The 18,212-nt window shown below is 39.8% G+C and overlaps 3 protein-coding genes across 3 annotated transcripts in view; 1 reads left to right on the top strand and 2 right to left on the bottom strand.

The window, feature by feature from the left end:
• The window catches only part of acsf2 (acyl-CoA synthetase family member 2), a 37,282-nt gene extending 20,827 nt beyond the window's left edge, over positions 1-16,455 (top strand). Inside the window, exons 9-16 of the mRNA XM_074619335.1 lie at positions 1,348-1,439; positions 1,591-1,667; positions 11,817-11,924; positions 12,401-12,552; positions 12,718-12,859; positions 13,064-13,174; positions 13,285-13,353; positions 15,766-16,455. Coding sequence (XP_074475436.1) covers positions 1,348-1,439; positions 1,591-1,667; positions 11,817-11,924; positions 12,401-12,552; positions 12,718-12,859; positions 13,064-13,174; positions 13,285-13,353; positions 15,766-15,828 — 814 coding nt within the window. The 3' untranslated portion in view covers positions 15,829-16,455. The remainder of the gene's footprint in view (positions 1-1,347; positions 1,440-1,590; positions 1,668-11,816; positions 11,925-12,400; positions 12,553-12,717; positions 12,860-13,063; positions 13,175-13,284; positions 13,354-15,765) is intronic.
• On the bottom strand, positions 1,944-10,003 carry chad (chondroadherin). The gene is made up of 4 exons (XM_074619343.1): positions 9,005-10,003; positions 5,495-5,658; positions 5,228-5,385; positions 1,944-3,712 (listed from the first exon to the last, which is right to left on the bottom strand). The coding sequence occupies exons 1-3, from the start codon at positions 9,788-9,790 to the stop codon at positions 5,244-5,246; spliced, it is 1,092 nt and encodes a 363-aa protein (XP_074475444.1). The 5' UTR covers positions 9,791-10,003; the 3' UTR covers positions 1,944-3,712; positions 5,228-5,243.
• Positions 14,884-18,212, bottom strand: part of armc7 (armadillo repeat containing 7) — a 143,408-nt gene continuing 140,079 nt past the window's right edge. Inside the window, exons 5-6 of the transcript XR_012591833.1 lie at positions 16,315-16,392; positions 14,884-15,375 (exon numbers count right to left, since the gene is read on the bottom strand). The gene's annotated coding sequence lies outside the window, so the exon portion shown is untranslated. The remainder of the gene's footprint in view (positions 15,376-16,314; positions 16,393-18,212) is intronic.

The raw sequence follows: 18,212 nt of genomic DNA, 5'->3' as shown, positions 1-18,212 counted from the left end.
GAGTGGCGTAAATCTGCTTTAGCTTGCGTTTAGTCCCAGTTTGGGGTCAACGGTTCAACGGTTGTTTTGTTTCATGGTAAGTCTGCAGAGGTCTGGTGAGCGTTAGTGTCCGATCCTCTTATCAGATGGACACTTCCTGAGTGAGATCAGATATCACATGTTGTTTCGTTGGTCCGGGACAAAGAGAAGTGACTCAACAATTACCTCTAAGCAATCTCTAGCCTCTGGTCTTTCCAAAAATATATACTGTAGGTATGTTGCCCTGCAAGAATTACATAAAGCAGTGTAGCCATCGTTGTTCTGAGTGGGGATGTACAGACGTTTTTCATAGGAAAAGCACAGGTAGCACCACTAACATTAATGATGGCTCTGATCCAATAAGTGTCCCAGGAAGCTAAGACAGTATAATGAATTAGTATAAATTAGGGCTATCAAAGTTAATAATAACACGTTAACGCAAATTACTTTAACGGCACTAATTTCTTTAGCGCATTAACGCAACTTGCGATTTTTAATTAACCTCTTAAAAATCCGCTGTTCGAACCTTCAGAGGTTGTAGCGGGCTCAGTTTTAAAGCTACAGTGAAGATACTGAGATCATGTGACACTAGGGAACTTAAGGAATCCATTGGTACCAAGTTTGTTACGAAGGAGGTTAAATAACACTTCAAACTTACGCTAAATTTTGGTGAGGAAAAACTGGCATGGCCATATTCAAAGGGGTCCCTTGACCTCTGACTGAAAATGGGTTCTATGGGATAAATACGTACTTGACAAATCTCCCTTTTATGGTACATTTTGAATACATAAAAAATGTGCAATTAATCGCGATTAACTATAGACAATCATGCGATTAATTGTGATTAAATATTTTAATCGACTGACGGCCCTAGTATTAATTACTGTGCTTTTCCTGCATTGACATGTCATAATGTTTGATGTGAATAAGATCAGTATATACTGTATGTTATATAAGGTTACGTCTGGCCTCTGAGAAGAAGAAATATATGAACGATGTACAGTAGGGCCCACTGACCCCCCGTCACTGTATAAGCAGTCAGTATTTGTCCAGCTGTGTTTGTGCTAAGCGAACCAGCTGTTGCCTAGTTTCATATTTATGGAACAGATACGTGAGAGGAAAGAGAGTAACTCTCTGCAAATAAGCTTTGCCTTTGACCTAAATCACACGAGGTCATCGTCCCCACGAACAGACTTTTAGTTTCACTTTACTGTATTTCTCTCAAAATAAAGTTTGCTTACAGCAAATAGAAGAAACATATCAAAGCATGTAGGAAGATGTGTTATCAGTGAAGATGCGTTCTGTTAATTGATATATCTTCCCTCACAGGTGCACCTTCATCTACGGCACCCCCACCATGTACGTTGACATGGTTAGCCAGATGGGCTCTGCTAAATATGACTTGTCATCAGTGGAGGCAGGTGAGGAAAAAGACATATTATTCTGCTTTTATATATGGAACAGAAGAAGTGACCATTTTAAATGATTTAATGCCTTTGAGAATATTCCCCTCAACTGATAGCTGTTGATTTCACAGATTACATGCTCTTCTATTTGTTTTGGTATTGCTAGGCATCATGGCTGGTTCCCCTTGTCCTCCAGACCTCGTGAGCAAGGTCATTTCTGTGATGGGCATCAAGGAAATAACCGTGAGTCAATCTTACAATACAACTTATTAAATATAAGTGTTTTTAAATTATTATTATTATTATTATAGATTGTATAAGAACACGCGTGTATCTCACCTTTGATTCAATGATGCAGTTCATCTTTCGCACACCAGGGGAAGACAAATCATTAGAAAAACGTCCATTAGATTCAACAACAGCACGAATATACAGCACGTCCTGTTGGAGACTTTTTAATGCAGAGATCTTGTAAAAAAAAAAGTATATATATATATAAGACAAAAAGAAGGCTTGATTTTGTAAAAGGTTTATTGGATGTGAGCACTCGTCACCACTTCCAAAAGTCAAGGAAATGATATTGAATATACATTAGATATGCATAAAGTCAACAGTCAGTAACCCTCATAGTTGGTGTGCAAGAAACCTATTTTTCTTACATTTTAAATCAGTGAAAGTATGTTACAAAGATTTAGCATTAAACTAAAGACACAATGACGCTGAACATATTTATCTTTTTAGACTTCTTCTCGTTTGTGTACATTTTTAGCGTCGCCAAAAATAAACTAAATCCGGTTTTATAGTTCATTAAAGTACCTTTTATACGGGGAAAAAGGCACTGGAGATGGGTCTCCTTTGAAGATGTTGGTGGGCTTTATTAGGTGAATCAAACAACTTCTTGGAGAAATAGGTCTTCAACTGTTTGTCCTTTTTGTGTTTAAATGTCTTGGATGTTTTCTCGGTCCGTGAGGGTGTAAAACTGACATCACAAGAGGCTAAGCGAGTGTTGACGTGACAGTTGGAGGTTGTTTTAATAATTCCTCACAGTTTGGAGGATGTTTCTCAGCCTCTTTATCTTTTTTTGGAGTCTTTGTTTATTCATTGTTTATATTTATATTTTGGTAACCACCAAAATAAAGGAGACTTTATGTCCGATACATTAAAGCTGCACTAATCATTATGTTTCTATCATTTATTGCTCAAATGACTGTATGTATAAAGAGTTCACTTGATTATTTTTATGGATTAAATAAACAAGATATAACGTGTTAGTTAGTTAGTGAGCTTTAGAGGTGCTGGGGAGTTGGACAGAGCTACGCTAGCTGTTTCCCTCCGTTTCCAGTCTTTGTGCTAAGCTAAAGCTGAAGAGTGGTATCGATCTTCTCATCTCATATTTCCCAAAATGTCTTTTAAGCTAATCTGGTTTGACTTTACATTATTGTAATCAAGACTATGGCTCTCAACATACTTTTGTGTGAATAAAGTATTAGTAATTTACATCGTCACTCCCTGAGAGCCTCCTTGCAGGTTAAAGACACGTAACCATAGTAACCCGTGCCAACCTCATGTGACCAAACGATGATTTGTGAGAAGTTTGAATTAATTTAAAAACTATATTACGCCCAGCAAAGTGGAATATTATACTTAAATTGAAGCATTACTGACGTTACAGAGCTGTCCGCCAACATCTGTTATGGACGTTGTCGTCACTACCACATTGCATTGTGGGATATTTATGCCACCGTAGTGTCCAGTGTTAGCATACTGTAATATTTCACTGGAAATAGTATGCAACTCGCGTACTGTTGGACTCATACTAAGGTTTCGGACATACTAAAACATCTTGTACACTGTTTTAGCGTACTAAATATAATTTTTTGGACGCAACCATTGAAACTTATAAGACAACAACATCCTCAGATTGTTTGTAATTACTGTTTATCCTGAAGATCCTGAATGCACCAGGAGAAGACAACATACTTGTCCTTCGTTTTACTCAGATGCATCCTTTATTTTGGTGGTTACCTGGATGTTGCACATTTCCACTCCATACTTAAGTCTTCATCGTTGATATAAATGAATGAAAAGAAGCTCTTGATGTGTTTGGGTGTGAAAGAGAGACAGACAGACAGAGAGCAAGTGTATCTATGAAAGTGTTTGTCTGCGTTTACACGACGTGACAACATTTGGCAGATGAATAGATGGACAGTCTTGAAGTAGAGTGAGTTAGCATTGCTTTTCGTTGCATGTGTAGCCAGTCACCTGGACAGGCTCCTCCTCGGCGTCTCCTGTGGAAAAGACACAAAATCAGCAGCCAGATTAAACAGCCTGCCCTCCAACCAGAGACCCCATGACCTGGACTCGGTGTACTGGACCCCAGGGCCAACATGGAAAAGTTCAGACGGGGACGGACGGGTGGACAGAGAGTTCTGTGGTTAGAGAGGAGTGAAAACAAAATCATGCAAAGCCAACTGCGGGCTACTCCAAAACCAACTTACACCTCATGTGGTGGCGTCTGAATCCAACCTCCCATTGTACAGAACTGAAAACCTTTACACCAAACCACCACAGGAGGGATGTGATTAAAGAGAGGTCAGAGTGAGGAACAAAACTGCACCTCAGGTATTTACCAAAGTCGTGATCACTGAGGGCGTCACTTGAAATCATTTAACTTAACTAACATTTAAGTTAAAGGCCCAGACACACCAACCCAACATCAAAGAACTAGCGGCGATGAAGGCCAACTGTTGCGTCGCCTCACGTCGCCTTTGTCTCGACTGACAAGTTGCACTTGAACACACCCCAACGACGACAGCCAATAGCCAGTTAGCACGTACGTTCTGCTCCTGCGTCAGATGAAATAACTCTCCACACCAGCAGGCGGCGGGAGTCTGTACTCGTCATCCAAAAAAGGGAAACAGGAAGACCGAGGACGACGGATATACGAGCCGTTGTTATGATACGTACATGAAACAAAGCAGCGTCGGCCGACCATTTTCACACCACTCTCACTCACCACTTAGCTTCATGAGAAGAGCCCTCTGTGTTTTTCCTCTTGACTTTACACCTTGGCTTGCTTTCCTCACGTCCGTTTCTCTTCTCGTGCACTGATTGGCTTAAGCTGAACAGCCAATCAGAATGATTTCTCTCACCGACGGGCTCAGCCGCCAATTCAACATGCTGAATCGGCCGAGAAAAACTCGGGCAGACTAGAGCCGATTGTGCGGGACATGCTGCAAAAACTAAGCCGACAGACACTCACCAATGGACCCAAACTGTCCATCGGCTTGGTATGTCAGGACCTTTTATATAAACGTCAAGTGTCTCCAGTTACTTTTGGATGCTACGTTTTCAAAAACGACGGATGAACCTGGTTTCTTTCATATGTTGCTGAATCATTAGTAACATATGAAGACATCAATGTAAATCCCTAACTGCCCCTACACAATACATTGCTCATAGCCAAGAAATGATCCAACGGATTAAATAAACAAGATATAATGTCTTGATTAGTTAAATTTACAGGTGGTGGCAGGTGGATTTTGTTACGCTACGTCTTTATACTAGGCTAAGCTAATCTTCGCCTGGCTGTAACTTCATATTTACTGCACAGACATGAGAGCGGTATCTATCTTATCAACTCTAAGAAAAAAAGCGAACAAGCATATTGCCCAAATATCAACCTAATCATTTTATTGTGGATTTTACTCTTTGATCGGGTCAGTTTGTGAGATGTGGAAGAGACTATGTAGAATTTGTTTTTATTTTCTCTCCATATCCTCGGCTTGTTCGGCGGCGGTTACCTGTACAGCTGCGTGTTCAATGACGTGTGCCCTTTTTGGCTCTCTTTGGCTTGACTCTGCAGCCACCGAAGGCGGCGCTGTCTCTCACTTGCTTTCCTTTCTGCTGAGACGGAGATGCACACACTGCGTCTGGACGATTGCGACTAGAGTCCATCCACCTGCGGGTAGAAACCAGAAGATAAGGAACGTAGAGTTTGTGCTGGCTACTTGGGACTAGTACAGCCTAACAGAGCTGCCAGCGTGGACGTAGAGTGTCGAGTCTCTTACCTGCGTAACGGAGCTAGCTGGCACGTGCAGCTCCACGGGTTGTTGGAGATGGTGAGGTTGGTGATGGTGCCAAAATCAAGGCTTTTGGGAAGGAACTTTAGCTTGTTGTTGTCCAGGTTCAGTGTCTTGACTGCCGTCACACCAATGAAGGCACCATCAGAGAACTAGAACAAGAGAGAGCCGTACATGAGTGTACATGATTGCATTGAGCTACCATGCAAAATGCTGGCCTGGCCATCTCGGGAATAATTTGGGATTTTGCCCAAGGACTCTTCAACATGTGGAGCCGGGGATCAAAGCATTGGGAAGAATTTACATGAATCAATGCAAATCTACCTAAAACTGTAGTTTTGAGCTTCTTGTACTGCATACAGTGTTGATTAAAACATGGTTCACACCAATAGACTGCCAACAAGTCTGGTTACCATCTACCGTTCACATCGTCTCTTCCTCTTTGCGAAGCCCCTCTCTTGGCCCACGTTTCTCCCCCTTCTCAACCCACGCCAAGGCCCCTCAGTGGCCCCTACAGGCCCTGCCTCCCTTCTCTCCACCAATTACTGGAGCTCCTTCATCCAGCCTTGAACCACTCGATCTGCGTCTCGTTGAAGGTGTGGTTTAGAGTAATGGACTCCTGGCTGCCGTTGCTGTGGACGTAGTCACCATGACGTCACCCGTTGGTTTGTGGACTTCTGTTTTGAAGCCTCGAGTTCTGCATTTTGTCCGTCGCCATCTTAGTATTTTTGCAACCAGAGGTGACACGAGAGGATGGAGCTGAGTACAACCGAACTGCTTTTAGGCAACCAAAAGGTTATGATTAACTTTCATGAAGTGAAATCACACTGTGAAAGGGTTAAAGTTCTAAAACGAAAACACGGACAACTCCCAGACCGGACAACGCCGTGGTAGCGACCTGTCAATCACAAGGTGCCACGCCCTAAAGCATCCCCTGCTTTATGGTCTATTTGACTCTAAATGGGACCATAATTTACTAAATGAACATCATGCTGTATTGAAGAAGACTTGAAACTAGCGATTGAGACCATAAACTCATGTTTACAATGTTTACTGAGGGAATAAATCAAGTGAGAAGAAGGCTCATTTCCTCATAGACTTCTATACAATCAGACTTCTTTTAGCAATCAGAGAAGTCGCCCCCTGCTGGATATAGACTCGGAGGTTGCCGCTTGTTCACACGGCTGCTGACCAACCAGCCAACACCATTCTTGTGTCTGTTATATAGATGCAGAACGAGGGAATCTCACCAGTGTTACTCTGGCATGAAAGCCTCCTCTCATCCTTCCTTTAGCAGCACTTATGTAAACACTGACGGTCACTGACCTCCTTTTTTTCCCACTTCTACTTCATACGCATCTGCGAAGGTGCTAAAAGTTTCAGACAGGTGCGAGGTGGACCGACCTACGTCGTGTCAAGTTTTTGTCACGGGGCGGATGAGAGAGAGAGAGAGAGAGAGCTTTGAAGGGTTGTTTTATGTGAGTCTGGCAGAGATGAGGCTGTTTGGAAATTTCCACTGTGGAGCGACAAGTAGCCGATGGTCTGGTATTTTGAAGCAACAGAAGATGGATGACTTCCAGCGTGGCCGAGGTGTTTTCGCTCTCTCTCTCTGTCGTGTCCCTCTTTGCCAGGAAGGCTCGCAAAGGGCCCAATTGTCCATTCAACTGGGGCGATGGCAAGCTAAAAATACTCCTCTTCATGCACTGTGGAACACCCTGCCTCTATTTACCTGTCTCCTCACCCCTCCTGACCTGTTTACAAGACCCTCCCGGTGAAAGCAGAGAACACACCTTGCTGAAAATAACACATGTGTACAGTAATAATTAGACTCGGACATGCTTGGCCGAGGTCCAGCAAACAAAAACACTCTAAAAATACCTGCATTTGGCTGGAAGAGGGTTTAATCTCCCCCCTATACTCGCCTTCTCCTGCTGTTTCCACCTGGCTCGCTCACACAGTCTCACACAGCGTGAGAAGGTTGTTATTTCACAGTTTTCCCCCACCGGGATAACTCCGTACTGTGGCACAGGTACACTCAAATATTGGATTAGCCTCAAGTATGAAGCAAATGTGCACTCAGGAATGTCTGAGAAGTAGTGTGGTGTAGCATAGAGCTTATACTGTATACGATCATAGTACTGGAGCTGTGTAAGATGAGGAGGAACAGATGGATGTTTTACAGGCTGCTGTGGAAACATCTGTCTCATGTTTCTGATATCTGAAGGTTAAAAACCTGGATTAGGGTCAAACGTGACCTTGTGACTATGGATTTATTGGTCATATAAAATAGAGTCTGGATGTCTAGGAAAGCATCAGCTTCAGTGTCTTATGGAAGTAAAATTAAGTACTAGATGAAGTACTTAATGTAGTTTGGTTACGCTTTAGCCTGCAAATTATCCAGTAATTATTTAGTGTTTACAGAAACATATATTCTTCTTCTTTTTATATAATTTAATCTTAATATTTCTCAATAAATCAACTTTGTTTTATCCAAAAAATTTTTGAAAATTGTGAAAAAGTTTCCCATAGGTCAAATTTAAGTCTTCAAATGTCTCGTTTTTGTTCGATCAGCAACCACAAACTCAAAGATAATTCAATTTACAATCATATAAAACAGTTTGTCATTACTATTATGTAGTTATATTATTTCTGTATATTATTCTTGTCTTAAAAACTTAACATTTCACCTCTAACCTCCGTTGTTTTGTGGTTGAGGCAGAAAGCTAGGAGACAAATAAAACCAAAACTATCTTCATGACTATATACCAAAATGTTTTTTTGTAATTTAAGTAAAAAGAAAAAATAAGTTTTTCTCAAAGAGAACTTCGCGCTTGACGGTTTAGCATTGTGTATTAAAGTTGCACGGCCATTAAGACTATATTATGTTCACGACAAGTCAGATGCAACTATAGAGACACAGAGATACACGTGTAAAAGATTGAAAGATGCAGCATCAGGGTTGCATTATCAGGACACACTGAGACAGACGGAGATGAACACATAAACCAACCGCTGAATAAATAAATGAATATTAGCTACAAGAAAAATGCCTGTTGGCTGCAGACAAGGGGGGTGTGGACCATTGGCAAGAAGCTCGTACATGTAAATATACTGATGAAATATAGTCGTTTGCCAGACCAAAACAAATAAACAAATATTAAAACAGACACACAGTGCAGTATAGAGACCTTTTCATGAGATGAACTTGTTATTCTGAGCTTGATTTAAACGTTTTTATTGAGGATTAAAATCACCTGCAATTAATTATTTTGGCAGATTCTTCGTGAAATCTGAAACACTATTTCCAACAGTTAGCTCTCTGTCTTTGCTCTAGTTTATCTGCAATGTAGTTGAATACATTTAGAATATTTTGACAGGTGATGAGGAGAACTTTATGTATCTTACCTTGCAGATATGGCGCCCATTATGGAGTTTAAACATTTTTAACCAAAGATCATGCATCGCTTTCGTAAAAACTCAGTTAAAGCACAGACTGACCTTCTCCAGACCCATGTTGTCCAAGTATAGTTTCTCCATGTAGCGCCCAAAGCTCTGGAAGGCGATGTCCGGGATGGTCCTCATGGGGTTCTTCCCCAGCGTGAGTTCCTCCACCACTCGCAGTTTGCTCATTGCCGCGGTGGGATAGTTGGACATCCTGTTCCTGTCCAGGTGGAGTATAGCGAGGTTCTCCACGTCGTCCAGAGAGCCCGGCTGCAGCGTCGTCAGCTCGTTCCCGCTCATGTGCAGCCAGCGCAAGTCTTTGGCGCCCGCAAAAGTCCCCGGCCGCAGCTCCCGGAGCTTGTTGTCGTTGAGCTGCAGAATGAAGAGGTTGATCATGGGGGAGAAGATGCCCTTGGCGAGGTCGCTGATCTGGTTCCCATCTAGGTAGAGGTAGGTGAGCTCGGTCAGGTCCTCGAAGGCGCCGGGCTTGATGCTGCTGATCTCGTTGTTGGACAGGTAGAGGTAGATGAGCTTCTTCAGCCCCTTGAAGGCGTTGGATCCGATCTCTCGGAGCTGACAGTGCTGCATGTGCAGAGAGATGAGCCCCTTGCTTTCGCTGAACGCCCCTGTAGGTATGGTGCCCAGGTTGTTCCTCTGCAGGTTCACCAAACGGGTGACCTCCGACACCCGGGGGATTTTCTTCAGCCCGACGCTGTCGCAGATGACGTGCTGAAGGTCGCCGTGGCAGTGGCACAGGCTGGGGCACTGGCCCGGGGCTCCCTGCACCGCGGGGCCCAGGACCAGGAGGCAGGTCCCCAGCAACAACCAGCTCACACAACGCATACTGACGAGCTCGCTGACTTGGTTAGAGTGTCTTCCGGTCTTTTAGCAGAAGAAGAACAAACAGGAAAAAGCTTCAGAGAGAAGATCTCTATAAAGAAGAAAGGTTGAACAGTTTGTGTTGAGAGAGAGAAACAGGCGGAGAGAGAGAGAGAGAGAAGGAGTGAAAAGGTGAGTGACTGAGCGGAGGTGGGCGATGCACTTTGAGAGGAGGATGGCCGGTCAACGGAACACACAGCACTATTTATAACATTCACTTGAGGAAAAAAAAACGAGGAGGGCTTGCCAGGGTGTTAGGGTGAGAGGTTTGCAAGAGGAAGTCAAGTGTCTGTGAGAATTTAACCCTAAATGAGCAGGAAGACGGGTCACACTCTTTCTCTTTGCTGCATTTTTGCAGAACATAAACGAAGGACTGAGCTGGATGTGCAGACAAAGATAGTTTACAGGTGAATGTTTAACAACGTGGCAGGTCGGGTTCGATCCGTGCACGCTCCCAGACGTCTCTATTGTTTTTCAGTCTGCGGTGGCAGGAAAATGAGCCACTCATGTGCAGCTGTTTTATAACCTCTAATAGTCTCCAGATGCTGGTTCAGGTCATAACAATTGCAAAAAAAGAAACTTACAAAGGCAAGTTTTTAGATGCCACTTTACATTCCTGAGTGCATTCTTTCTTTTGAAATGGAGCGTGCTATTATGTAATGGTCTCAGTCAAACCTGTGAGCTGTTAAGGTGATTGTGGCTCTCGGGTTTCAACTGCTAAAGACGGAGTAGCTGAAGGTGTTTTTCAAAGTCTGTCGTCGCTGTGAAAGAAACTGAGCCACAAGCAGTCAGATCTGAGAACAAAGCTTTTGGTGTTCATTACACCTGCTTTTAATAAGAAAGGAAGGCTTAGAGAAAAAGTGCAGCAGGTTCGGGTCAGTTTGGCTTCAGGTGGCTGCGTTTATAAGATGGATGGACCCACCCAGGATAACTGGAATCTAGAGTTTACTTAACAAATCTAGCATTTTATCGGGAATATCGTCTCCTCCCTGATTTTCCAGGTAAAGTTCTGACCTCTAAAATGCCCTGCAGGTCCCGTTTCTCCACCACTCCACCAGTCTTTAACCTTTCTCCCTCTGATTGAATCTGCACCTGTGAACACAGTAACAGTTTGTTTAATGCCACCAAGGAAAAACACTTTATTTCCCTCTGACTTTAATGATTTAGAGGACAAGTAGAAAGTACAGTAGTTGTGTAAATATACTCAGTTTAGAGCTGAAATGATTAGGCGAACTCAATCTGCAACTATTTTGATAGTCAATTAATCGTCGGAGTGATTTTTCAAGCAATAATTGCAAATATTTGGTGGTTCCAGCTTCACCGATATGAGGAGTTTGCTGCTTTTTTTCTGTTTTCTATCACTGTAAACTAAATATATTTGTTTTTTGGACTGTTCGTCAGACAAAACAAGACATTTCAAGACTTCAACTTGAGACATTTATCACAATTTTTTGACATTTTGTAGAAAAACACATGTTAGTATTTTTGTTGACCGCCTGTTTGGTGAAAGATGGCGGTTTCCAGAAAAGCATTTTTTTGGGGGGGAAAGAGCAATTATTTCTTAATCTATTAGCTATTTAAGTTTTGTTATTAACTATCTTGGTATTGATTATTAATGATCAGTTAACTTTTCTAGCAAAGACATTAATTTTGATTGACAATTTGTTGGATTGTGAGTTTAATTTAAGAATTTAAGGGAGAGAAGCAGTCGGTCTGCGGCGTAGCTTTTGCCCCGCGGTAACGTTAAGTGGTTTCCCTTTAATTCTATTTGGTGTTTTTACTTTGTTTGCAATTTATTTTGAGAATTCAGTCACAAATGGTGACTTTTGTTTTCAAGGTCAAGGAGAGGTATATTTATCCTTTATAAATGTTTAATTATGTTAAAGATGTTTGAGAGCTTCTCCTCCGGTAGAAGGTGAAGGAAAGCACCAACGTGTGCTACGGTACATCCTCCTCTCTGCTCACCACTTCCTGTTTGTGTGATTGACAGATTGGATACGGCACCACAGAGAACAGCCCCGTGACGTTCTGCGCCTCGCCGAGAGACAACCTGGAGAGGAAGAGTGAGACCGTCGGCTTCATCATGGACCACTTAGAGGTACTACAACATTAAAACATGATGCAAAAATACATAATTACATGACCAGTTTATGTCTGATAAATATAACCTGCAACATCACCATCATGTCTTTTTATACACTTATTTTTTTACATATATATATATATATATATATATTTATTTATTTATATATATATACTTATTTATATATATACTTATTTATTTATATATATATATATATATTTATTTATTTATATATATATACATTTATTTATTTATTTATTTATATATATTTATATATTTATTTATATATATATATATATATATATATCATGTTTGTAAAAAGAGACATTTAAGTGCATTTGAATGTAACGATAACACAATATCATTCCACTGAAAGCTCATTGATATTAAATTGAATTATTGCCCAGAGTTATGTGTCATTAAGCATTGATTTTCATACCATAATTAACTTTGTGTTATAAGTAACTAATATATAATCGACTGCTCCACAGGCTAAAGTGGTGAACCCTACAACAGGAGAGGTGGTGCCTCTGGGGATGATCGGGGAGATTATGATTAGAGGATACTGTGTGATGTTGGAGTATTGGGACGACGCGGCCAAAACAGAAGACTGCATCACTAAAGACAGATGGTACAAAACTGGGTGAGTAGAAGCTGTCACTTCCTGTGTTTCACTCATACTTATACTGCACAAAAACTTTATCAAACTACAGAGAAAACATCAATCTGAAAGTATTTGTAATAACAAAATGTGTAATTATGAAGTATTTTATGTTTAGTTGCTGATGTTTAAATGGTTTTCCTGCAGAGACATCGGCAGCCTGGACGCGTACGGCTACTGCCGGATCGAGGGCAGGATTAAAGACATGATCATCCGAGGAGGAGAGAACATTTACCCGGCGGAGATCGAACAGTTCCTGCACACACACCCCAAAGTCCAGGAGGCTCAGGTGAGTTCAGCAGCCAGCGCTCAGAAAGCATTTTACAGTTTTTCTCTCATTCACTTTGGCTGAATTCTTGAATGGGAATTATTTTTTTTACAATAGCTCAAATCTCAACAATATACTCCGTCGTACATTTGCACTATGCACCTTTTGCAGACATGCAATAGAGTTGTGATGACCCATGAAACATGTTTGTTTGTTTGTCGTCAGGTGGTTGGAGTGGAGGACGCCCGTATGGGTGAAGAGGTCTGTGCCTGTATCAAACTGGTAAACGGAGAGGACTGCACTCCCGAAGAAATCATAGATTACTGTAAAGGACAGGTGAGGCCCAATCCCCTTTTTTAATATTTCATAATGAGCTGGAGTTATTTATTTTTTTTATCTTCCTGTCAAACACGTTTGAACGACTCTGCTTCATCTGCTCCTCTCAGATCTCTCACTTCAAGATCCCTCGCTACGTACTATTTGTGACCAGCTTCCCGCTCACCATTACTGGAAAGGTAAGAGCTCGTTCATTTTTAATTAATGTTTTCAACATACTATACTATGACTTTTAAATGAATTTCTTCAACATATTATATTATGACTTTTTAATGATTTTTTCCGACATATTATATTATGACTTTTTAATGATTTTTTCCGACATATTATACTATGAATTCTTAAAAAAATTTTCACTCACTATATTATGACTTTTTTTCAACATACTATGAATTTTTATTTTTTTTCCAACATATTATAATATACATTTTTATGACTTTTTATGATGTTTTTATAATTTTTTCCGCCATATTATACTATGACCTTTTTCACCATACTTTATGACTTTTTTATAATTTGTTCGACATACTATACTATAACTTTTTTTGAGATACTATGAATTTTTATGATTTTTTTTGACATATTATATATATATATTTTATACTTTTCAATTATTTTTTTCGACATACTACACTATGACATGCATCCAGAGAAAAACAGATAATTAGCAGCTGCTGTAACAGTCTGTGATAAATTAGTCCAACACAAGAACATCAGCTCCCCTCTGGTTCTTGTGTTTCTCTCATGGGATGCTGTTAAAAATAATTCACTGTAGACATGGCGTTGTGTTTGAACAGACCTGCCCCTGAACGCCCCCAGACAGGAGGGAAAGGGAGCTATTAGCTCGTCTGCACGCACACAGCGTCCTGTTAGATGAACCCAGAAGGGCGGCGGACCTCGTCCCAAAGCAGTATATCAGATAAAACCAGCCCCTCGTTCAGATCACTTCATTTTACTTTATTCATAATTCACTCAGTATTACCAGAGCTTTCACAAAACATCAACACAGGGGTCACTTTGAAAACCTGTAGACTATTTTTGTCCTCTAGTAAACTAACTGCTTCCAGATAGGTGACACCATAATACTGCAGGCTGCAGGAGATGTGGATCGCACCTCTCTGGAGCATTCGACCAAACAGTTGTGTTATAGCGTGTTAAATGCACGGACGTGGCTATTTATAGCATCCAGACCAATAATTCATGACATGTACTGTCACATTTTTATGATATTTTTAGGACTAAGACTTTTTGACATTTTTCTATGGAATACTATAATATAGCTTTTTTGTAGCATTTTTATGACATGCTATACTATGACTTTTTTATGACTTTTTTCAACATATTATACAATGACTTTTTTCGACATACTATACTATCACTTTTTTTTCAACATACTATTCTGATACTTTTTATGACTTTTTTCAACATACTATACAAGGACTTTTTTTCCAAAATACTATACTATGACTTTTTTTTTTACATACTATATGACTTCTTTCGACAAAGTATACAATGACTTTTTTTCGTACATTTTTATATTCGACATACTATACTATGACTTTTTTTTGTCGACGTACTATATGACTTTTTCACAACATACTATACAATGACTTATTTTCGACATGCTATACTGACTTTTTTTTCGACATACTATATTACTTTTTTTTCGACAAAGTATACTATGACTTTTTTATGAATAAATCAAAAAATATTTTTCAAGTTCTTTATTTTCATATAAAAAATTACAGAGAAGCAGTCATTGGCAATAGAAATCTTAGATCTCAGGCTCCCTCCAACAATGCTCATTAAATATTTGTGAAAAAGGAAAATCACAAAGGTAAGAAAAAGGGAAACTGAGACAAAGTATTGCAAAGTTAAAACACAGGGATAACATATGTAAAATATAAAATATATATTTATGTTAAACAGGAATGGAATTTATGTACACACATGTGTAATGGGACGTAATAAAAATATATACAGGTTGTAAAACAATAAATAGAAGTATATAAATTTGAAGTGACAAAATGAAGGAAAAGAGACAATGAGACTGAGTTCAAAAGTCCTATGGCCATCGGGATGAAGCTGTCCCTGAGCCTGGTGGTGTTGTATCGACTGCTGCAGGTAGAAACCGTTGGGCGATTGGAGTTCCTAATAATCTTGTTGGCCACTATCACTGGGTCCTCCGTGGATGGTGAAAACTGCCGAGCAAGTAAAATAAAAATATTATGTAGTATGTCACAAGAAAAGTCATAGTATAGCATGTCGAAAAAAAAGTCATAATATAGTAAGTCGAAAAAAAGTCATAAAGTATGTCGAAAAAAAGTCATAGTACAGTATTTAAAAAAAAAAGTCATAATAAAGTAGGTCGGAAAAAAGTCCTAAAAAAGTTAATCTGTTAATCCTTCTGTGTGCATTCATTAATATTGAGACTGATCTGAATCTATACGTTCTAAGCTAACGAAAACCATTCTAAATTTCCAGTGATTATACACTAATGAAAACATAGTTATGAATTAATTATTAAATTGTTACACCCAGTTAAAATCTTTTTCAGTACTAAACACATTTTTCTGTTTCTTTTCTTTCAGATCCAGAAAATCCTCCTACGTGAGACGGCTGAGCAGCAGCTCGGACTGAAGAAGGAAAAATAAAGACCTTGCGTATAGTCATATTATACACATTTCTTACCGTCAAAAAAAGACCAAAAACCAACAATGAATTCATCCTGCTAACAAGGATTGTGTGCATCCAAAGCCTGATATATCTCCTTCCTCTGTGCCATAGAGCTCCATTGTTGTCACTGGGGGACACGTTTCTTCATTACAATGAACACAAACACTGTAGTTTAAGTGGACTCAAATGCACTATTTACGGCGTTTTAGAAATGTTTGTGAAAAACTATAGTGCCCAAATGTTTCAGGAAGTTACTGAGACTTTTTTAAAAATGAAACTATATATTTGTGACTTGTTTTTAAGATTCATATCTTCACCAGGAACCAATGGGTTTGCGGCGGAGGGTTGTTGGTTTTGGTCTTTCCTGGGATTTGTTGATAATAAGAAAAATATAGAATAAGACCATCTCATCCTTCAACATCCTCCTGTTTAGTAAAATAGGTGTAATAGAAATGTGAACATACGGTTTACTGAAGATCAGCGCTGAACTTGTTGTAGATGTTGAATCGCTCAGTTCTCCACAGTTCTTATTTTTTATCCTGCTAAAAGACATTAAAATATTTTTTACATCAAGTTGAAATAAACTTTGTGCCACATTATTAAAACCAGGAGTGGGTGTTTCTCTTTTTCCGGGAAGAATGAGGGTATTTTTGTATTGATCTCGGTGGCAGGTGCTCACCTCTTAAGCCCTTGGAATGCCATTCAGAAACACACACTTAGTGAAAATGAGAACTTTGTGGCATTTAAAATGAACGAGTATCACAGACACACACACACTCTCAAAGCTGTAAAGAATTTCCTCTCTAGTCTGAACCGGGCTACATGTGCAGTCCAACTGACGCTGGGCTGCAGGATCGGATGTCGTCGTCTGTCTAGACCTGAAGGACTCGGCCCAGAAATAGCTATTAAGAGCCCAGAAGAAAACAAACGGCACCGCTGGCTCTTAAGAAGGAACCTCAAGGTTTATTTTGCACTTTTTTATTTTACATATTTTGGGGTTTGGATTTATGGTATTCTTATAGAGAGTGCCAAGAGTCAACCAGTTGGCTTTAAAGGGATAGTTCGGATTTTTTGCATGAGGTACTTAGCCATAGTCAGTGTCAGACTTTGAGGTATTAAAGGGTCAAATTACTGTTTTTTGTGCATGGAGTCTGGTGGCTTTGAAGAGAGCATAGATAAGAGCTTCAGTTCCCCATCGGAAACGGCTGTCTGACGGTGAGGTAAACTGGCGAAAAAACTCTAAAATATAACTTACACTTAAACTTATATTGATATTTTTAGGTGTCTAAAATCTGTTTTGCTGCTGCCCCCGTCCACAGTTGTACATTACTTTGCTCCCGTGCTGCTACTCCGTCATCTACTGTAGGTGATACACTATGGAGAAGTAGCTCATACAACCACACTTCAAAACATCTGAACTATCCCTTTAAGGTGCTCCAGCTCTTATGAAATCACTTCAAAGCCAAAGGAATGTACATTTTGGGGGAAAATAGCTACTGATATTGATCCAACAGTCTGATTTTACAATAGACATTTGGTCTTTTCTCTCTCAACATTTTGTTCACAACAATTTGGAAGTCAACTAAATTAAATTGTTCACATGTTTTGTGCCATTAGCAATCAACTATATTATTAATCTCTCACAAAACAGCAGAACAGCCTTTAACTTCATGTCTCCCTCATGTGGTAAGAAAGAGCACAACACTTAAAATTAAGCATACGCTCTGACGTGCACTTGAATGATAGCCAATCATCTTGTTAACGTGTTTTACAATCCCAAACTCTAAATGCAACATTATATTAAAAGTTATAAAGCTTTAAAAAAAATACACTTGATGGCCAAAACTATGTGGAAGATTAAGGCAAATCTTAATGCTACAGGATGCAATGATGTTTCAGACAATAAAAAACATCACTTCCAACTTTGTGGCAACAGTTTGTCTCTGTCCTCTTTTTTCTGTTTTGATGTTTGACAGAGTTTGATGTGAAAATATGCCTCTAAATGCTGTGGAAACAGCATTTAGAGGCATATTTATAATAATTCCTCATTCAACTAAAGACCTAACGTTACATTTCATTTCAATCAATGAAAGTGACGTTGTGTGACTCCCGTCATGCGGTGCATTCAGTGCACGTGAGGCAGACAGCTGTGGTAGCGCTGCTTTCTTTCTTTTTTCCCCACAGTCAAATATTAATTTTGAATTAATTTAATATTATTTTTTTTATTTTCGAATATCTGCTCTTTTTTTTACTATTCAAATATATATTTAAATTTAGAATATTCGTTGTCAGCCCTACAGAGCCCTGACCTCAACCCTATCCAACACCTTTGGGATGAACTGTAACACCAGTCCGCCAGACC

Source organism: Sebastes fasciatus, chromosome 20, assembly GCF_043250625.1.
Source record: "Sebastes fasciatus isolate fSebFas1 chromosome 20, fSebFas1.pri, whole genome shotgun sequence".
Classification (NCBI taxonomy): domain Eukaryota; kingdom Metazoa; phylum Chordata; class Actinopteri; order Perciformes; family Sebastidae; genus Sebastes; species Sebastes fasciatus.
The sequence above is the reverse complement of the archived record's forward strand: the minus strand, read 5'-3'. Positions and strand labels throughout refer to the sequence as shown.